A 22991-nucleotide genomic window follows, 5' to 3' on the forward strand; every position below is an offset into this window, starting at 1 on the left:
AATCACTCTCCTTACAGGACCATGCGCTTGATATTTATTTCCACAGCCAGGCTGGAAAGACCCAACTGGTGAGTTAGTATTTTAGCCTTCTTTTCAGATCCCCAAGTTCAAGTGATGGCAATGACTGATCAAGTATGATTTCCTGATTAAGTCTGGGGAAAGACTGGCTGGAAAGACGGCTCATTTTCAGCTCAACCATGTTTCTGTAGCCACAGAGGTATTTCAGCATCTCCTTCACTTGGACAAATTAACGTATCCAACATTTTTTCATGTGTAAATAGGGATAATAATAGTACTTTCTTCATAGGCATTTTAGAATTAAATGAGTCAACATTACAAAATGCTTAGAAAGGTGTTGGCACACAGTTTTATATGCATGCCAAAATTTCTAAAGTGAGTCAAAGTTGATTTGATTTATACATCCCCAAAACATGGGGATGTATAAATCTGAATTCCCTGAGACAACAGATTTGTAAAACATTTCCTCAACAGAAAATAAAAGCAAGTGATTGGGAGGAGGCACAGTGGATAAAGCACTGAGCTCTTGAGTATGAGGTCCTGAGTTTGATCCCTGACATCACATGCTAGAGCGATGCTCTGATGGTTCTCTCTTGACTCTTCCCTTTCTAGTTTAAATAAATCTTAGAAAAATAAAATCAAAATAAAATATTACCACTTAAAAAAAAACCTATTAGTATTCTTTCAAATTCTGGTGGCAGGGAAAAAAAGACCCAAGCCATCTCTATAGTTATATTTCATTGTAATATACATATTGTGTAGTGGCTCTCAACTTGGGACACTTTTGACTCCCAGGGTTCATACATCAATCTGAAAACATTTTGTTTGTCTCAAGTGGATATGTGGCTGGTAGCTAGTCTATGCCAAAGTTATTGCAAAATATCTTATAAATTCCCTTCTAATGAAGGACAGTCTCCTCCAACACAGAACTGTCCAGTGCAAAAATGTCAATAATGCTATTTGAGTAACTCCGATCCTGTGCTTTCCTAAAGAAAATCAATTCTTCCCTCAGTTCACAGTTTCAATTCTTTCTTCAGTTCACAGTGTGGCAGTGAAGTATAGATGAATTAATTTAGGCTCAACAGTGAATGGAAAGTATTCACTTTTCAATTCCTTGCATGTGTCTGCCAAATTTAAACAGAGTCCAATGGCTCCAATGAAATCAGAAGACAAGCAAGGGAAACAGAAGCCTACACCATAGACGAGCTGACATTAAAATAAATCGGAAGGGCCAGGCAGTGGCGCACAAAGTAAAGCACACATTCAAGCCGTCATCACCGCCTGTGGGGGAGGGTGGAGGCTTCATGAGTAGTGGAGTAGGCTACACCTATTTCCTTCTCTTCTCTCCTATTTGCCCTCTATGTCTCTGTCTCTATCATAGAAAAAAAACCACCAGGAGCAGCTGGACAGTTATGTAGGCACCAAGCCCCAGCAATAATCCAGGTGGCATAAAAGGGTGGGATCTCTATTTCTTTTTTTCACTTTTTTAAAAAAAATAAACTTATTTTATTTGATAGAGACAGAGAGAAATTGAGACATCTGCATCAATGCTTGTGAAGTTTTCCCCTGGTAGGTGGGGACTGGGCCTTGAACCTGCTTCCTTGTACAAAATAACATGTGCGCTAAACCAGGTGCGCTGTCACGTGGCCCCTGGATCTCTATTTCTGTGCAGACCAAGACCCCCAACACTAATCACATAGGTGGTCATTTTACCCTCTCTAGGTCCTGCCGTAGATGCATAAACATTCTCATTCGAGTATGGATACTCTCCTCTTTCGGTTGCACCAGGCCATTTTCTTCTTCCACCTTTGGAGGAAATAATGGCTTATTGAAGTTACTCTTTCGCTTCAGTTTCCAGTAGTTATAGATAAAGTCAACAACTAGAGCGGGCAGTCCAAGTTCTCTGGCTACATCTTCCACATGGACATGGGAGTAGAATTCTTCTTCCAGCTCTCGGAGTTTTTGTGCCCGTAGGCTGGTCTTTTCATTTTTGGCCTGGTTCTGCTCTGTAGCCCTGTGCAGGGCATATTCAGCCTCTCCAAGTTTCTGCCTATTTTGGCTGTGCTTCAGGCAGTATGACTTGAATTTCACTTCATCTACTTCATCGAGGATGGTCTTCATCTCTAGGTTGTGCTCAAAGGCACAGGTAACATGGAATGCGGTGATACAGCTCTTGACTGAGCACTGTAGGGAAGAAGAGATGTGTTAAGGCAGCAAGCAGGGCTGGGGTAAAGGGGAAGTCTTACATCCCTGGGTCTGACCTGAGAGCTCATAGAAAGCAAACAGAAGACAGAGAGTTGGCCTATGACAGAAGCATTACAAATAATCCAGAAAAAACTAAGCCCCCCCCAAAAAAAAAAAAAAATCAGGCTTCCCTTTAAGGTTTTCAGTCCATTAGGTTTTTCACAACCCCTATAAAAACCATTCTGTGCTTTCTCGGTGCCTCCCATTCCACTTCATTATATGTTTCTATGTTATTTCTCACACTGAGCCTATATGTGATAAATGCCAAATACCTAGTCATAGCCCTAAAACAGAATTATACCATTCATTTTTACACTCTTACCAGCTACTGAATAAAACAGATGCTCAAGACATACTTTGGAGGGGCTGGAGAGAGAGCTCACAGGGCAGGGCATATATCTAGCCATGTGTGCAGCCCAGATTTGAACCCTAGCACTACATGGGAGGTGCTACACCACTGGAGGAAGCTCCGGTGTTATGGTGTCTCCCCTTGTCTTTTTGGGGGAAAAAAAAAGCAAGCCTGAGCAGTGAAACTGAACATCAGAGAAACCCCAGTTCCTCAAATAAAGAAAAAACTTTCAACATATGAAAGGAAAATCAAAGTCAGGAGTATTATTAGAGCATCTACTGGCTCTAAAAAATCCATAGGAGGCCAGGGAAGTAGCATAGTGGTTCTGCAAAAATACTTTGATGCCCGAGGTTCTGAGGTCCCAGGTTCAATCCCCAGCACCAATGTAATCCAGAGATGAGCAGTGCTCTGGTTTAAAAAAAAAGTAATTAATTAATTAATTTAAAAAGTCAGAGGAACACCAATATCTAAGGAACCTAACTTCTTGAAATGTCCTTTCAAAGAGCTGTGCTGACCAATATATTTCTAAGTTATAAGTAATTTTTCAAATTTAATATATTGGGTTGTTGAAAAGATCATGACATATGTTTCTTTTTCTTTTTCCTTTACTGGGGGATTAATGTTTTACAATAGACAGTGAGTACAATAGTCTGTACATGCATAACATTTCTCAGTTTTCCACATAACAATACAACCCCCACTAGGTCCTCTGTTAACCTTATCCAGGACCTGTATTCTCCCCTGCCCCTACCCCAGTGTCTTTTACTTTGGTGCAGTACACCAACTCCAGATGACATATGTTTCTGTGCAAAAATGTGTCATGACTTTTCCGACAACCCAACAATTAAATTATATACAACTGAAAATTCAGCTCCTATATTGCACCCAAGTAAAGGACTTGGGGTGGGGGGATGAGGCAGCGGGACTTTCAAGTCCTGGTGCATGATGGAGGAGAACCTAGGCTGGGGCGTGAGTGTTTTGCCGAAAACTAAGAAATTTTCCACATGTACCAACAACAAATGTATTTACTGTAAACCATTAATCCTAATTTAAAAAAAATACAGCTCCTCATGCATAGTAGGTACACATCAATCATACCGGGCAACACAAATTTCTTTCTTTCTTTCTTTCTTTTTTTTTTTTTTTTTTTTTACCAGAGCACTGCTCAGCTCTGGCTTATGGCGGTGTGGGGGATTGAACCTGGGACTTGAGAGCCTCAGGCATGAAAGTCTCTTTGCATAACCATTATGCTATACCCCCACCCACAACACAAATTTCTATCATCATGCTAAGTTATACTGAACAGCATGATTAGATCATCTGAACTTGAGTTAATAATAGCCATTCGTAGATGCAACACATTTGTTAAGGATTATTAGCACACACTAAGAATTACAGGGAGGCAGGACAGAAGGCAAACTTGGCCCATGACTGCTGTACTACTACTCTTCAGTTAGTCTCAACTACTGTTTGTCATGGCCACCATCTTACAACTTTCCATATACAGGGGAGTGAATGAAAGCAGTAGAAGATTTGTTGCTAAGTTAGCAGGAATTCGCATATATAAGATCAGATTTCAGCTCTTGGAATTCTCATACGTAAGATTAGATTTCAACTCTTGGAAGTCTGTGTGGGGAGGGTACATGTTGTGGTTTTGATAATTAAATACAGAGAATGACCATGGGTCTAAGTGGAGACTAAAAGAGTGCAAACCCTGGCAGGTTCCCTTAAAATAGGCTAAGAAAGTCTATTTTCTTTTCTTTCTAATTTTTTATCCTCGAAGTGGACACTTGGCAACCATCAAAACTTTAATGAGACAGATTCTATCTAAACTACTTTCACAGGAAAAGAATTCTAGGGATGAAATATATATATTTTTATGATTCCCTTTTGTTGTTGTTTTACTGTTGTAGTTATTATTGTTGTCTGTTTTTGTTGTTGGATAGGACAGAGAGAAATGGAGAGAGGAGGGGAAGACAGAGAGGGGGAGAGAAAGACAGAAACCTGTAGACCTGCTTCCCTGCCTGTGAAGCGAACCTCCTGCAGGTGGGGAGCCAGGGGCTCGAACTGGGATCCTTATGCCGGTCCTTGTGCTTTGCGCCAAGTGTGCTTAACCCGCTGCGCTACTGCCTGACTCCCGAAGTATATTTCTAATAGGATCCTACTCAGCACCTCACATTTATTGCTTATATTTCCTTTAGTGTATCTGACTTTCTTCCTCCATTACCCTCCCTCCCAAACTCTTTTTTACTTTTTAATTAAGTGCTAATCTAATGGAGTGCTCCTCATCCCTTTGAACAGTGCTATCGGAACAGTTATATTACACTGAATTCCCTATCTAAAAACTTCTACACATTTGGAAGACTTCATGAAAATGAAAATGAAGCTGAGAGCCAAAAAAAAGTACTATTACATAGATATACACTAACACTTGGCTAAGAAACTAATCTGGCATCATTCACAACAGCCAAGCAGTCTCAATACCCATCAACAGATGACTGGATAAAGATGTTGTGGGATATATTTTCAATGAAATATCACTCTGCAATTTAAAAAGATCAACTGTGTCCTTCAGGACTAAATGGATGGAAATGGAGGTGATAATGCTTAATGAAGCAAGGAAGGAGGTGAAAGGCAACTACCAGATAGCTTCACTCAAGTGGAATGCAGAGAACTGAAATACATGGGCTTGTAGGGAAAAAAAAGAAAGGGGGGGAAGAAAGGAAGAAATAGAAAGAAGTAGTCAAACTGCCTCTGAGATTTTATGAGAACTATTGTTGAGGAGGGAGAAGGAAAAATAGGCACAGAAATGTGGGGTGAATGCTGTGTGGAACTATACTCCTGCAATCTTATGAACTTCTCAGCCATTAGTAAACCAACAATAATAATCAGCTAAGTTATTTCAAAGACAAGTATCAAAAGACTGGCTTCCTTCCTTCCCACCTCCTTCCCTTCCTTCCTTCCTCTGCCAGGGCTTTGCTGAAGCCTCAAACCATCACTACTGCCAAACTTTTGCTTCTTTTTTTCCAGATAGAGAATGAGAGACATATAAAGAGAGACAGAGAAGGCAAGACACTCATCACAGCTTCACTGCTTATGAAACTTCCCCTTCATGATCCGGGAGATGGCGCAGTGATAAAGCTTTGGACTCTCAAGCATGAGGTCCCGAGTTCAATCCCCAGCAGCACATGTACCAGAGTGATGGCTGGTTCTTTCTCTCTCCTCCTGTTTTTCTCATAAATAAATAAAATATTTAAAGGAAAAAAAAAGAAACTTCCCTTTTACATGGTGCTGCAAGGGCTCAAACCTGGATTCTTTTATTTTTTAATTTTTTAATTATCTTTATTTATTGGATAGAGACATCCAGAAATTGAGAGGGAATGGGGGATAGAGAGAGAGAGAGACAGAGAGACACCTGTAGCACTGCTTCACCACTCATGAAGCTTCCCCCTGCAGGTGGGGACCGGGGATTCGAACCTGGGTCCTTGCACAACATGTGTGCTCTACTAGGTAATACATAAACTGCTCTCAAAAGAGACGTTCTTTAACAAAAGATGAAAAGTATTAGGGAATCCTACTTTTTTGGTTTATGATATAAATACAGGAAGATAAAGCCAATGGATTATTTCCTATTCAAGGGGATGAATGTGACTTATAGTTGCTAGTAGTGGGAAGCTAAAAGCAGATAATCTTTCTTTTTTATTGTGTATCAGTGATTTAATAATGACTTACAAGATTGTAAGGTAATAGCAATATAATTACACACCAAATTTCTGTGTCCCCACCAGCGATTACCACCATAGCTCTCCCAAGGATCACAGTTATGGGATGAGTATATATATATGTATTTTTCTTTTCAAGTTCGTGTTTCAATTCTCTACATTCCATTTATGAGTGAAATCATCCCATAGTTGTTCTTCATTTTTCCTCTTCCCTCTCAGATAAGTGAAATAGCACCTGACTTCCTCAGGTGTTCACCAGAAGCTCTTCCCTCTCAGCGACAGTGCAAAAATGAAAGTTCTATTTCATAGAAGTTCCGGGTCCTAGTGAAACTGTGGTTCAGAGCCATTTAGTCATCTTCCCTTAATACTTCTCCCTCTTGGAAATATGAACCAAAATTCTTTTTTGGGGTGCAGAAGGAAGAAATTCTGGCTTCTATAATTGCTTCTCAAAGCAGATACTATTTCTCAGGTCAAATTTATAGGTGGTAGTGACAAACATAAATCACTCAAAATAAAAGATAACCCACGGGGGTGGGGCGGTAGCGCAGCGGGTTAGGCGCATGTGGTGCAAAGTGGAAAGACCGGCGCAAGGACCGGTGTAAGGACCCAGGTTCGAGCCCCCGGCTCCCCACCTGCATGGGAGTCGCTTCACAGGCGGTGAAGCAGGTCTGCAGGTGTCTATCTTCTTTCCCCCTCTCTGTCTTACTCTCCTCTCTCCATTTCTCTCTGTCCTATCCAACAACGAATGGCTACAACAAGGCTACCACAACAAGGCTACAACAACAAGGGCGAGGAAAGGAGAAAAAAAAAAAAAAGGCCTCCAGGAGCAGTGGATTCATGATGCAGGCACTGAACCCCAGCAATAACCCTGGAGGCAAAAAAAAAAAAAAGATAACCCACAAATAAAAATCAGATACTTAAATGGAAAAATGGAATGTCCTTAGGAAAAAAACCTGTCATAAAATCCATCTAGTTTCAAAGAAAGTCATTCTATGGAGCTTATAATTAGAGGGCTATATAATTTAGTAGTAATGGAAGACTGTTAAACAGATTTTGGTGTCAAATGTCTATTTACATATACTTGGCACAGTCTACTAGACAAAATTTTTTTGAATGCCTCTCATATATTTCTCCTGCAACCATTAAAACTTTTAGGGGGAAGTATGATTATGCCCATTAAAATATCAGGTGTGCCTTATATACATGAAGCTATGGGTTTGATCCCCAGCACATGGGAGCAGTAGGAACTTCTTAAATGATGAAGTGGGTGATTTTCTCTCTCATTCTTAAAACAGAAAGAAAGAAAAAAAGAGCTAGTCAAGGAGGTGGCTTAATGATAGTGATGGGGTGACACCCCAGCTGGGATGTGACTGAGCCTTCCGTATGAGGCCTGGGGTTCACTCTGGCACCACTTGAGATCGTCAAGGAAGGGAACAGGTGGCGGTCCATAGATGATGGAGTGTTACTTTGGTGACCTGCCCTCTCTCTCAAAATACAGAATCAAACTTGGGCCAGGGAGGTGGCTCAGCAGGACTGCATAAGTACAAAGATCTGTTTGTCTCCATGTACAGCACAAAAGCCAACAAGAGACAAAGCAGTTTTCATGAGATCAAATGTTCATACCATGAAGGCTGGTAGAAAATATATTTACAGAGTTGTGCAGTCACAACCACTACATAATTACCCTACATTTTTAGCACTCCCTGCCAAATAAATATAATGTGTTTTTGCAGTCACTTCCTGCTTCCAACGCCAGTTCCAAGCAAACACTAATCTATCTACTCTGTATTTCTGTAAATTTGCCTCTTCTGGGCAGTTCATGTAAGTGGAATCATACAAGATGTGGCCATTTCTATCTGGCTTCCTCCCGTTAGCATGTTTTCAAAGGTTTATCCATATTGTAGCATGTATGAGAATTTTATTCTTTAAAAACTATGGCCACAGACAGGGCTGGAGATAGCTGGACGGGAAGGCACCTCTATAGCTATGCACGAGACCCAGGTTCAAGCCCCACCATACCACATGGGAGGTTCTATGGTGCTGGAAGAAGCTCTGGTGGTATGGTGTCTCTCCCTCTTTTTCTTTTTTTTTTTTTTTTATTTTACTGTTGTAGTAATTATTGTTGTTATTGATGTTGTTGTGGTTAGATAGGAAAGAGAAATGGAGAGAGGAGGGGAAGAGAGAGGAGGAGAGAAAGACAAGACACCTGCAGACCTGCTTCACCACCTGTGAAGCGACCCCTCTGCAGGCGGGGAGCCGGGGGATCCTTACGCTGGTCCATTAACACTTAGCGCCACGTGCGCTTAACCCATTGCGCTACCACCCGACTCCCCACTCCCACTTTTTCTTATCTGATATGTGCACTTAACTGGGTGCGCCACTGCCTGGCCTCCTTCTTTTTCTTATCTGAATAAAAAAGTGACCCACAGCATGAAATGACACGTTTGAGGACCTTCCCGTCACACATTCTCTCTTTCTCTGTGTGTGGCTATTCTACTATTCTACTGTATGGCTACATCACATCATTTGATGAACTTTTGGGGTTGTTTTCAGTTTGGGGCTATTATGAAATAATGCTGCTGTGAACCTTTCTGTATACATCTTTTGTGTGGACACGTTTTCACTTCTCTTTGGCAATGTGCAATAAAGGATTAACCTGTCCAAAGAAAGGTTTGGCCTTTGCCCACAGCTCCTAAGAGTTAACCTCAAAGCCCTTGACATGTCCTGACTGATAAGAGTGTTTGTTTGCCCAGAGTAGGCCTTGAGCCATGTCTGATAGTCTGTGCTAACAAAGATTTACTGTGGAGACTTTGGATTATGTAATATCAGCTTAACCTCTGCGGGGCACAGAGACTAAGGTCAACCATGCAGGTGGTCAGCCTTGTCTATCTGTTCAGCTCAACTGCAAGGGTTGGGTGAGCTCTTCTGACTGGCAATACTCTGGCATATCACACCAGAGACGAGTGCTTCTTGTTTCTAAATAATTATTTTGGGCAGAGAGATGGTATACCTGGTAGAGCATACCTGTTGCTGTTTGTGAGATCCTGGGTCCAAGCCCAGGCATCTCAGGGAATTAATTACCAGAGACAGCATGAGGGGGAATTCTGTGGATGACAGAGTGGTGCTGTGTTCTCTATTTCTCCCTCTCTATATAAAATGAAGAAGAAAAATGGGGGGGGAGTGGTGGGCGGTAGTGCAGTGGGTTAAGCGCACATGGCGCAAAGCACAAGGATCCTGGTTTGAGCCCCTAGCTCCTCACCTGTAGGGGGGGGGGTCGCTTCACAAGCGGTGAAGCAGGTCTGCAAGTGTCTATCTTTCTCTCCCTCTCTGTCTTCCCCCACTTCCTCTCTCCATTTCTCTCTATTTCTGTTGTCCTATCCAACAATGACAGCAATAACAATAACAATAACAACAACAATGATAAAAAAGGCTTCAGGAGCAGTGGATTAGTAGTGCAGGTATCAAGCCCTAGCAGTAACCCAGGAGGCCAAAAAAAGAAGAAGAAGAAGAAGAAGAAGAAGAAGAAGAAGAAGAAGAAGAAGAAGAAGAAGAAGAAGAAGAAGAAGAAGAAGAAGAAAAAGGCCAGGTTATTCAGAAACATTGCACATACATGAAGTCCTAGGTTCATTCTCTTATACTGCATAAAATTAAGACCAATTTTGTCACTCCATCCCCAAAGAAAATAAATCCTCTTCAAAAGTAGACAACATCTCTTTAGAATAGCCAGCACTTGGTGTATACGCCCTCAGGAGTTCTTGTCCTGTTGCAGCATAGTGGCTATTTAGTTGCCCTTAATGATGCCCCATAATCCATGAACAGAAAAATGGGTAGTGTCAAAGCAGTTTTCTTAAAAACTGCTCATTAAAATGCCCTATAATGTTCAAATCAGCCTATGAAACTTTTATCAGCCTTTGTATACTTAAACTCCAGCACCAGTAGCTACTAGTCCTTCTGATCTTACATCCCTAAAGATCTGTGAGATCTATTATCTGGCCTCTTAACAGACTGAAAGCTCCTAAGACAGAGGCCAGAAATGTTTTAGAACAAGAGCAATCTGTGGTGACTAAGTCTGAATTTTGGAGGTGTCCTTTTATGCCAATATTTAGTTTTCTTCTGTTAGCCCCATCTGTAATAGTCTAATAGTTGCTAAGTTACCATTTCCCCTATTGTTAAAGATTTTTCCTTTTTATTATTATTAATTTTTTAGATAGAGATGGAGAGACACCAGAACATCAAACTCTCCTTCAATGTAGTAAGGGTTGGGCTCAAATCTGAGTCATTCACATGGCAAAGCAGCACATTAAAAAAAAAAAGTTTTTTACTTGACACCAGGGTTATTGCTGGGGCTTGGCGCCAGCACTACAAATCCATCGTTCCCAGTGGCCATTTTTTCCCCCATTTTTATGTGATAGGACAGACAGAAATTGAGAGGGGGGAGAGGGAGAAAGATAAGACACCCGCAGACTTGCATCACCGCTCGTGAAGCATCCCCCCTGCAGGTAGGGAATAGGGACTTGAATCTAGGTCCTTGTGCGTGGTTACATGGGCACGCACATTTGGGTGTGTCACAATCTTGCACCGGCCCATTTGTTTTTTAGTTTCTTCCCCTCACAGTCAAACTCATATCAATGTAATAGTAAACCAATGGTGACCTACTGATTTATCCTCACTTTAATATACTTGTGACTTCAGGTATGTCCACATACCTTGACTGTCAAAAGAGGCACCTACCCCAGTTGCAAATGTTTAATGATTCTATTCTATTTGGCTGGATGAGAGCTAGGACTTTCCATCAGTAAAGTGAGACTGAATTCAGGCAATAATAGCAACAAGTACTACTATCAGCACTAACAACATTTACTGAGTATTGTTAGGCACTGTGTTATTTATCGATTTATTTACATTTATTTATTAATTATTATTTGTACTTATAGATGTGAAACTGAGGCACAGACAGACAGCTTCTCCAAGACTTCCTCAAGAAACAAGCAGAACTCTAGCTTTAAAGGCCAATTCTTAACCACTGTTGTTCTTAGTATTCAGGTGAAGTCTGGTGCAACTGTAATCTAGGTTGGATGGAGCATGAAAAAAAAAAATATATATATAGCAGCCTGAGAGGTAGCACAGAAGTTAGAGTGATGGACTTACAAGCATGAAGTCCCAAGTCTGATCTCTAGTACTGCATGTGCCAGAGTGATGCTTTGGTGCTATCACTGATAAATACATTAGGGGGGGAAGGGGGGCAGGAAGGGGGAGAGAGAGAGAGAGAGACAGAGAGATAGAGAGAGAGAGAGAGATAAGAACAGTATGGGAATTCTGGAAAACTAGTAATTAGTGGAACTACGCCCAAGATCTAATCAAAATCCAGAGTTGGCTGGTGTATCTGCTTTGAACTCAGTCTTTTATGATCTGTTACAGGATCATCAAAAGCCATCAAGCTGAGAAAGATGATAGCCCCCACATATAGAGAGAGACTGGTCTAGATCCCAAACCTGCAACTAGGGTTAGATTCCGTCCTTAAAAGAAGAGATGTGGGTATTTCTACTGTTGGGGGATATAAAGTACAAACAATTCAGATAAGAAGTTTTTAATATGGCATTTTAAAGCAAAATACCCAAGATAAATATAAAAATAAATATAAATAAAATAATAAATATAAAAAATAAATATAAAGACTCTTAGATGAACCTCCAATGGTTCCAATAAAACTTGACCTCAGGCAGGCGTTATGCAAAGAGACTCTTATGCCTGAGGCTGTGAAGTCCCAGGTTCAATCCCTCGCACCACCAAAAGCCAGAGCTGTGCAGTGCTCTGTTATTTCTCTCTGCATCTCTCTCAAAAATAAAGCAAATAAAATACTTTTAAAAAAACTTCCTAAAAAAAAAAAAAAACCCAAAAGCCCAACCTCACTGAATTACAGTATTAGTTTACTACGCTGTGCACCTAGGACTGCTCTAATGTCTTCCTAGCAGGCAGTGTCATGGCTGTAGTGGTGAATTCTCCATTGATGGGAAAGGCAATGGTACCTGACGTTGCCCAAGGAGAGTTGGAAGGTGCACAGTCCAGCAAGAGACTTTCACTGTGTATCTTGATTTTCCCAGCCTCCAGGGCAGTTAAAGTGGCAGAGTGTCCCTTAGTTTCTAGACTTGTGTACAGGGAAATCACTCAATTCTGCCTGTGGCTGTTTGTGCTCAGTGTTCTCCAATAGAGGAGGGGGACTTTGCCAAACTGATTCAACTGGCCTCAGTTTCTAGTATTAAATGATTTACTTTTCTGTCCCAGAACTGAGTTGTAGTCAATTCACTCAGCTTGTGGGCAATTATAAGTTGGCCACTTGGAAAGCTAGTTCCCTGAGACCTGGGCTTAAGAGCCCACAGTTCTCTTTCTCCAGGCTGCAACACATGCTACTAGTGTGGCTAGAGAGTGCCAACTTTTTTTTTTTTTTTTTTGCCCTGACATGTTTGTTTATTCCTCCTACACAGGATGATGAATCTTCCACGGCAAGCTGGATATGCTCTGGTCGTTTTTCACTATTATTATTTTTAATAGCTATTTTAGGGGAGCATGACTTGCTGGTGACTACACTGTCATGGCTTCACCTATACCAACTGGATGTCGGAGTGACTTTTAGTGAACAGTGATCCCACTAGAAGGGCAAGTCTGGTCAATTATGTGCTGGCTCCCTCAACCTTCTCATGGTGACTTACTTGAATACAAGCTCCTGTCTTCACTTTGCACAGACTGCAAACCAATGCCCAACGGCTGGGTGGGATGTGTGAGATCTTTGTGATTGGTTCCATCCTTTCGGGACAGGCAATGCTAACCTATAAATAAAACACCACCATAAGATGAAGCAATGAAGCATTCCAGAAGTTCCTTTTACAAACATATGTGTATTTGGGAATATCAAAACAATGAGATGATTCACGTCTCCTTAAGTTACTATAGAACAAAGAATAAATAAATCCTGTCTCTAGGCATTATTTAGACCTTTAATCATTTCCAGTCTTGCGAGATGACTCACAGGATGACAGGGCAGTAAAGACAAGGCAAAGTTACCTGAATGAATCAAGGATATCTACATTTTTACTTAGGAACCAAAGGAAGCTACTAAGGAAAAGACCTAAAATTCACAAAATCTAACACCAATCAAGAAGGTATCAATATACTGTTTTGGTTATTTAATCAAGTAACTATTGATAAACATAGGGATTAAAAAATATATTGGTGCACAAAAAAAAAAAAAAAAGAAGGGAGTTGGGCAGTAGTGCAGCGGGTTAAGCGCATGTGGCGTGAAGCACAAAAACCAGCATAAGGATCCCGGTTTGAGCCCCTGGCTCCCCACCTGCAGGGGAGTCGATTCACAGATGGTGAAGCAGGTCTGCAGGTATCTATCTTTCTCTCCCCCTCTCTGTCTTCCCCTCCTCTCTCTCTATTTCTCTCTGGCCAATCTAACAATGATGGCATAAATAACAATAACAATAATAACTACAACAACAATTAAAAACAAGGGAAAATGAATAAATAAATATAAAAATATTTTTAAAAAGAAAGAAAAAGGAAAAAATGGCTGCCAGGAGCCATGGATTCATAGTGCTGGCGTCGAGTACCAGCGATACCCTGGTGGCATTAAAACAAAATCTGGGAGTCGGGCGGTAGCGCAGCGGGTTAAGCGCACATGGCACAAAGCTCAAGGACCGGTGTAAGGATCCCGGTTCGAGTCCCCGGCTCCCCACCTGCAGGGGAGTCACTTCACAGGCGGTAAAGCAGGTCTGAGGTGTCTGTCTTTCTCTCCCCCTCTGTCTTCCCTTCCTCTCTCCATTTCTCTCTGTCTTATCCAACAACAATGACATCAATAACTACAACAATAACTACAACAACAATGAATTACAACAAGGGCAACAAAAGGGAAACATAAATAAATGTAAAAAAAGAAAAAAAATCTTTTGATCAGATTTCCAAAGAGTGGTATTTCTGGAAAGTAGCAGCAGTTTGTGCAATAAAGAGATCACAGTCATAATCAGAAAGGGTGAGGACAATAATTTTCAACTAAATTCTTTAAAATCACAAAGCTATCATTAGCCTACTCTACTCTCTTAGCATCAAAGTGAAATTAGTCCCTATAGGAGTGCTGGAAAGAACAGGTTAAAAATTATATTTAAAAAATCCCCTATGTAAATAAGGGGTCAAGCAGTTTCTGGGGAAAAAAATTTCCTTTCTTTACACAAATATGTGCATGAAATTCTAAGAAACACAGCTTTAGAAAGTGAATTACTGTTGAATAGGAATATTCAACTTGCACTAGCTCTACCCACACCAGAAAACTTTCAGCAGAAAGATCAGAGAGATTTTGAACATTCCAAAAGGTACTAGAAACAACCTTAGAGAATATCAACAGGCTATAAAGATCTTACTTTCAAAAGAACTCTTCCTACATCACGTTCCAACATTTATATGCTCGGAAAAGCTGCCCCGTTAGCTGTTGCACACTAGTTCAGCAAACCTGATGGTGCATTCCACACGCCTACAGAGTGGATGTTTTCAGTAAGGAAAGAAACTACTACTGGGGCTGAGCAGTGGCACACCCAGTTGAGTGCACGTTACAATATGCGAGGATTTGGATTCAAGCCTTTGGTGCCCACCTGCGGGGAGCGAGGGGGGGAGCGAGGGGGGGAGCGGCGGCTTTACAAGTGGTGAAACAGTGCTGCAGGTGTTTTTCTCTCCCCAGCCCTAACTTCTCCTTCCCACCTGATTTCGGTCTTTATCCACAACAACAACAACAACAACAACAACAACAACAACAACACACTAGTCACATCTTTTAAATAACAACTTCTATACCCATAAGATTACAAAGTATGGGGCTAGGGAGACAACACAGTGATTGTGCAAAAGACTTTCATGTCTGAGGCTCTGAGGTTTAATCCCCAGCACTACCATAAACCAGAGCTAAGTAGTGCTCTGGTCTCGGTCTCCTCCCCTCCCCCGTATCTCATTAAAAATAAATAATATATATTTTAATTAATTAATTTAATTTGACAGGACAAAGAAGTTGAGAGGGAAAGGGAATAGAAAGGGAAAGAGCCAGAAAGACAACTGAAGCACTGCTTCACTGCTTGGGAAGTTTTTCTCTTACAGGTGGGGACCAAGGGCTTGAAGCTGGGTCCTTGCATATGGTAACATATGCCTTTAGCCACGTACACCACTGCCTGGCCCAGTAAATTAAAAACAAAACAAAACAACAAAAACATAGTTTTATAAAAACTGGAGGGAGGGAGCAAGGGAATACAGAACATGTAGCTAAGACTTTCAGTTTAACTTACTGAGTTAGACTGTTAAGAGAGCAAATAAGAAAATGATGTTAACAAGATAATAAGTCAAGAGTGTTTTAAAGGAAAGTGAATTAACCATATGATATCAATCCCCCAAGAACTTCATTCTATACTCTCTCTTGTCTTACAGTTAAACTGCCTGACAAACTTGCTGGCTTGAACAGGGGTTAGGGAGAGAGTATATGAATACAATGATTTTCACAAAGGTTAAAAAAGGAACTATAAGAAGTAGGAGAGGGGACCAGGTGATAATATACCCATTAGAGCACACATTACCATGCCCAAAAGTCTGGATTCAATCCTGAGTGTGTGGGTATGTGTACTTGAAAGTTTCACAAGTGGTGAAGCAGTGCTGCAGGTGTCTCATGTCCCTCCTTTCTCTCTCCTTCTTTACACCCTCCCAATTTCTGTCTCTATCCAAGAAAAAAAAGAGAAAGAGTAGGAAAAGGAGAAGAAGAGGAGGAAGAAGATAAAGGAGGATGAGGAGGAGAAGGAGGAGGGAGAACCAATGTTTAGAAAATCTTTTTATAATCACCTCAGTGAAGACATAGTAGCCCTTTAGGAAATATCAGATTCAATAATAAAACATGGCATTGAGGAAAAAATTCTTAGACAAATATTGAATCCAAGCTCTGAAAAACTTCAAAAATCAAAGACAGCTATCACACGGGGGGAGAGTTGTTGTTCTCTTTAGCTGTAATAGTGTAAAATTAGAAATAGCAGTTGAGTTGTCCAGGAGGTGGTACAGTGGATAGACTGTTGAGCTCTCAAGCATGAGGTCCCGAGTTCAATCCCTGGCAGCACATGTACCAGAGTGATGTCTGGTCCTTTCTCTCCTCCTATCTTTTTCATGAATAAATAAGTAAAATCTTAAAGAAAAAAAAAAAAAAAAACAACTGAGTGGTCCAGGAGGTGGCACAGTGGATAACACATTGGACTTTCAAGCATGTGGTCCTGAGTTTGATCCCCAGCAGCACATGTACCAGAGTGACATCTGGTTCTTTCCCTCTCTCTTTCTATCTCTCTCATTGATAAATAAAAATATTTTTTTTAAAAACCTGACAAATACTGAGGGATTAAAATAAATAAATAGCAGTTGAGGAGGTGGTTCAGCGGTAGAAAATGGGGATCTGTATGTGTATGGCCCTGGTTTAATCCCAGGCACTGCATATGCAAGAGCACTGCTCTAGCCTCTCTCTCATGAAAGTCTACACTTAAGAACAGAATTTGAAGCTAACTTTTGCTTTAAAAATCTGTTGCTGATATTATGTCTTTTTTTTTTGTGTGGTCTCCTCTCATACAAATCTGTCTAATATCATTGAATAGTACCATCAGTAATAAATGACTCAGCATGGAGTTACATGCTCACTCGCATTCAAGGATGTAAAAGGATGTATGTGGAAGGATGGAAACAGAGGTACGAATAAGGTGTCTCTGTGTATGATATCGTAGGAAATAGCATACTGAACCAATGGCCTCATAGGTCTAGATAAAGTCTTACCTCTGGAATCCACAGGGCACAGCTGACATGAGCCCATTTGGTACCTGTCCTGGTAGTCTTCATGGCTCCACCTTTCTTTGGACATAACAGACATTGTGGATGAATGCCCATGACACAGGAACGACATAACCAGCTACCCTCTGGGACTTTGAGGATGCCATAACAGGCCTGGAGGTATAAGGAGGAAAAGGAGAAATGTTTAGCATTTTCTTCCCAGGATCAATGTCTGCTTTGGTGCAGTCACAGAAGATCCTTTGCTTTAAAGTTAAAGAGGCAAATAAGGGTGAACGGTGCCATACAGGATGTTGTAATTTTAACATATGTCAGAATAACAAAGATGGGGTGGGGTGGGGGAGCAGTGCAGCAGGTTAAGTGCACATGGCGTAAAGCGCAAGGCATAGGATCCTGGTTCGAGCCCCTGGATTCCCCCACCTGCAGGGGGTTTGCTTCACAAGCGGTGAAGCAGGTCTGCAGTGTCTGTCTTTCTCTCCCCCTCTGTCTTCCCCTCCTCTCTCCATTTCTGTCCTATCTAACAACAAGGACAGCAATAACAACAACAACGATAAACAAGGGCAACAAAAGGGAAAAAATAGCCTCCAGGAGCAGTGGATTCATAGTGCAGACACAGAGCCAAAGCAATAACCCTAGAGGCAAAAAAAAAAAAAAAAAAGACTAACAAAGATAACTTCCATTATCTGCTCTGTGCTCAGCATGTCTGTTTATGAGAAATGACTCCAATGATCCAATGATGGTAGAATAAGACCAGAAGGATATACACCCAGAGGCTAGACCCTGTTATCTGAGATTTGGGTTTTTTTTTTTTTTTCATTTTTAGCTCAGTTTTTTAAGTTTCTCCAATGATTTTATATGATAGTCAAGTACTTAATGAACAACTTTTTTTGTATTTAAAAATTTATGTATTATGAAAGAGGGAGGGAGAGAGGTAATGGGGAGGAGGAGGAGAGAGAAGGGACATGCACACTGCTCAGCTTTGGCACCAAGTGGTAACAGATATTAAACTTGTGTCTTCTAAGGACTCAGATATACAAGCTGGCACTCTTAACAGGCGCCTCTCCCTCTCTCTCTCTCTCTCTCTCTCCAGTTTTGAACAACTTGCAGACATCGTGCATTCCTGTGACCAAGACAAAAATGTCAGAAAGTAAACAGAATGACACTTCTGAGGAGCAAATTAGCAAGTGGTTATAAAGAGCCTAACTGTACCGAGTACGTTAACAGCTTTTAGGAGATCATACCAATTATTTGTTTAGGTCCAACAAAATATTAGATTCATCATAATACTCCATAATGAGTTCTGGAAGCTGTTTTAAATTCATAATGAAATGAAGCTGGACAAATAAGCAGATGAATTAGTTGGGAAGGGAAGTGGGAGATTCATTTGGAAAACATTCTAGTTTCCCTTTCATCTACTTCCAGTTTTACCCATTTTCTCTCCTTTGCTCTGCTCTCTTCATTAGGGACTTAACACCGGTGTCCTTTGGCTCCCCATGTGGCCTGGACACTTTAGAAATTTCTGCCTGCTTCAGGAGCTCAGATTCAAGTCACAGTAGTTACCACTGTGTTAGCCCTTCACTGACTCCATTTGAAAACTCTATCTGTGTCATTACCATGCTTCCAGTTTCCAGATACAAGTTCTTAGACTCACATTGTCCACTTTCCTTCAACCACGTGTCCCCTGAGTCTTGCTGGCTTTCTCTAGATTCTAACTTTCTTCACTATCCCACCACAATGGCTCATATCATGCCTGAAATTATTTCTTTCTAAATTCATCTTCTCCCCTTCACACTTCCAGTGTTTTTCCCTATTTGGCTACCATAGTCATCGTACTATGGAATAGAATAAAAAATTCATGCTACTGTACAGCAACCGACTTTCAAGAAATTGCTCCCGCTTTCACTCCCATACCCAATTAAACCAGGCCTTGGCAAACTACCACGTGAGGTCTGTTTTATAAGGACAGCAAACTAAGAATATTCTCATATTTCAAAAGGAAAAAAAAAAGGATATATAACAGGGATTGTATGGGGTCCTAATCTTGATCTTCACAACAGCCTACCTGGCTACTGACCTAAAGCCTACTGCTCCTTACACACTTCTCAGGTCACTCTAGTTTCCGGTGTCTGCTCCACTTTCTAATCCCTGTCCTCTACTCAGTGTGGTTTTCTTCACCAGGTCTGTGGTCAGCATTGTATATTTCTCTACTATGTTCATCTCCTCAGTAAGACTGTAAAGAAGTCTTTTACCAGCAATTTATCTGGAATATTCTCTGCTGAACTTGAGTAGGTGGCTTGATTAAAAAAAAAAAAATCCAACTCAAGAACTGAAGCTAAACTCTACCCAGGCATTCAGACAACAGTATAGCACATTTTTTTAAAGCTTTCAACCTTGATTTTTTTTTTTCTTTTCTGAGGTACAAGAAGTTTTCTAGGAAATAAAAGCAAGCTTCCTTCAAAAACGGAGTCTCGGGGGTTAGGCCGTAGCACAATGGGTTAAGCGTTTTTGGCTCGAAGCGCAAGGACCAGCCTAGGGATCCTGGTTTAAGTCCCTGGCTCCCCACCTGCAGGGGAGTCACTTCACAGGCGGTGAAGCAGGTCTGCAGGTGTCTATCTTTCTCTCCCCTTCCTCTCTCGATTTCTCTCTTTCCTATCCAACAACAACAACAATAACCACAACAACGTTAAACAAAAAGGGTAACAAAAGGGAAAAAAATAGCCTCCAGGAGCAGTGGATTCATGGGAGCCCCAGCAATAACCCTGGAGGCACCAAAAAAAAAAAAAAAAGGAGCCTCTTTCAGACCAGAAGAAAAACCACTTGTTGGTTCTAGGAATACCTTTTATCCTTTGGCCATTCTACTGGGGAAAAAAATATTTTACTGAACCCCTGTGAGGACTTATTTGTGGCCATAAAATTAGAGAAGCTTGTATTTTGTAGCAGTGAGTTTCAATTTGTTCTAGATTATAAAATGATAAAGGCTGTACATGTTCTTGAGAAAAATGCATACACAGAAGGGCATATGTGTTGTGAGTACTCAGCGCCAAGAAAAAAAATATATATATATATATAAAACTTTGAGCTCATATCTTAAACCATGTTTAAAAACATCGATGCCAACATGTCCCCGATTATCTTGAGTAAATGAAATCGTCCAAAGTATTTTTCAGTCATTAGAGGGAGCTCTAACACAAGAATTTCTTTAGAATTGAAGCGAACATTTTTTGGAAGCTTCTCTTCTATGGCACCAACATCCAATTTTTATACATTACAGGTTGTATTCTGTAAAGCCTGGTTATGTGCTATTGTCATCTATTTCTACGTGAGGCAAGGCCATCTTTTATAGTTATTACAGGGTATGGTTTCAAAACACATTATCTTTATGGAGAATTATTATGCTACATTCCCAGTTTGAAAGAAAAAAAAACTTGGAAATCATTTTGACTGTTTTGTCACTTGACAACTGTAGAACGTGTGTGTAACATCTACACTATTGCCTGCAAGACTACTACAGATATACAACCCCCAGGGTAATAAACAGAAAACTCAAAAGATTTGTTCAAATACATGCATGATATGCTACTGAATACTACCTAACCTATGTTGTCAAATACACCGATATTTCTCTAACAAGACAAATGAGTATTTACACAAACTAGGATAAAGACACTATATAGCAAAGACCCAGGTTTGAGGCCCCAGTCCCCATCTGCAGGGGGAAAGTTTTGTAAGTGTTGGTCAAGCAGCATTGCAGGTGTCTCTGTCTCTCCCTCTCTATCACCCTCTTCCTTCTAGATTTCTGGCTTTTTCTTTTTGCCTTCAGAGTTATTGCTGGGGCTCAGTACCTGCAATACAAATCCACTACTTCTGGAGGCTATTTTTTGTTGCCCTTGTTGTTTATCTTTGTTGTTGTTGTTACTGTTGTTCATATTGCTGTCATTGTTGTTGGATAGGACAGAGAGAAATGGAGAGAGGAGGGGAAGACAGAGAGGGGGAGAGAAAGACAGACATGTGCAGACCTGCTTCACCGCCTGTGAAGCGACTCTCCTGCAGGTGGGGAGCCGGGGGACTCGAACCGGGATCCTTAAGCCAGTCCTTGCGCTTTGTGCCACGTGCGCTTAACCCACGGCACTACCGCCTGACCCCCTTCTGGCTGTCTTTAACCAGTAAATAAAATAAAGATAATAAAAATAAAAAAGACACTATATAGCCTCATATTGGGTGAGTTCTAGTATTGGCCTCAAGTAAGTTTTGGTGTCAAACTTGTACTTTTCAGAGCTTTAGAATTTTACAATTGCAGAGAACATGAACCTATATTGTCAGATAATTTAAATTCACACTTAAATGGTAAAGATTTTCTTTCTCTCTAAAGGTATTATTTAAGAGTCAGGAGACAGCTTACCAGATAGAGCACACACTGCCATATGTGAGCCCTTAGTCACCACATGGGAGCACCACACAAAGCAGAAGCTTTATAATTGGTAAAGTAGTGCTGTAGTGTCTCCCTTCTCCCTCAACCCCCCCCCCACCTTCCACCCTCTATCTGAAGAGAAAAAAAAAAGTCTGCTGGAACCAGTAGAATTATGCAGGCATGAAACCGCAGTGAAGTCCTGGTGGGGAGGGGAAGAAGGGGAAGGGGAAGGAGAAGGAGAAGGAGGAGGAGGCGGAAGAGGAGGAGGAAGAGGAGAAGGAGAAGGAGGAGAAGGAGAAGAGGTATGGCTTAAGTGGCAGTAACTGGTAGGATGTAGATACATTTTCAGAATCACACTTTTTAAGAACATAATTACAATGAAGATAAAGACTTGAGTGGCCACATAATAATTTTGATTATCTTCTTAAATGGTTCAGATAATAGCTTTAAGTCTTGATTTTTACCCCTTGTGTTAGGTTAATGATTGTGTCATTTTTCGTAGCCAGATAATCTTTCTAAAATACAAACAGTATCCTTATAGGGTTGGCAGGGCATAACCAGAGTCTCTGTAGTTTGTTAGAGAAGGGCCTTCACAATGCGTCCTTTGTGCCCTCTCTGTCCTCATTCTCCATGCCTCCCCGACTGCACCGCACTGCTCCTCTACAGTGTTCAACTGTTTAGAGTTGCGTTCGACATGCTTTATCCACCCTCACTACTCCCATCTGAACCTGCTCTCTTTACCTGAACAGACACTGACATTTTACCTGGTACCCTTTTTTTTGGCTAGTAAGATTCAGCTTGAATGCCCCACCTCTTGCGTCCCTGACCTTCAACCTTTCCAGGTTCACAGAAGCAGGGACTTCTACCTACAAAACACTTGGCATACTGTGCTAAAAAGACAGTTCCCTTGCAATTCTTACATCTAATTTTGCTCTCCCTGGAGATGAAGAGTTTGCCTCTTCATCACTGTGTCTTCAGCATGCAGCACAAGGATAGCGTTGTGAACTTATTTGCTAGACATTAATGAAATGAATGAAACCTAACAGGTTCAGAGAGTGACAAGTCATTTAAGAGGAGAGGAGGGAATTCAACAAAGGATTTGAAATAGATCTTCAAAGACAAGTTCTGATAGTAGAGGTGGAAGAAAGCACTTTAAGTTGGGATATGACTGAAAGATGGAGATAGGATAGAATCAGTAATATTTATCAATGTCCCTTTGAGAAATTTTATTTTGTAGAAACACTGGGCTTGTGGTTATAGAAAAGGAAAGAGCAGAAAAAAATGTTAAAATTGTCATTAGTACTACATTTAAAAAAGCAGTGTGATATTATAGAAGGAATAGAAACTAGCAGTTTGGATAAAGTCATCTCATTTCTCTGGTATTATTACATGTAAAAATGAGAAG

The 22991-nt window shown here is 40.9% G+C and overlaps 1 protein-coding gene across 12 annotated transcripts in view; it reads right to left on the bottom strand.

Moving 5' to 3' along the window:
- Positions 1–22991, bottom strand: part of JADE3 (jade family PHD finger 3) — a 156190-nt gene that overhangs the window by 4879 nt on the left and 128320 nt on the right. For all 12 annotated transcript variants that reach the window (XM_060182470.1, XM_007529631.3, XM_060182472.1 and 9 more), the window contains 3 exons: positions 17167–17334; positions 13041–13157; positions 1732–2202 (listed from right to left, as the gene is read on the bottom strand). In XM_060182470.1, the coding sequence (XP_060038453.1) occupies positions 1732–2202; positions 13041–13157; positions 17167–17334 (756 nt within the window). The remainder of the gene's footprint in view (positions 1–1731; positions 2203–13040; positions 13158–17166; positions 17335–22991) is intronic.

The sequence above is a fragment of the Erinaceus europaeus genome, chromosome X (genome assembly GCF_950295315.1).
Source record: "Erinaceus europaeus chromosome X, mEriEur2.1, whole genome shotgun sequence".
Taxonomy (NCBI): Eukaryota; Metazoa; Chordata; class Mammalia; order Eulipotyphla; family Erinaceidae; genus Erinaceus; species Erinaceus europaeus.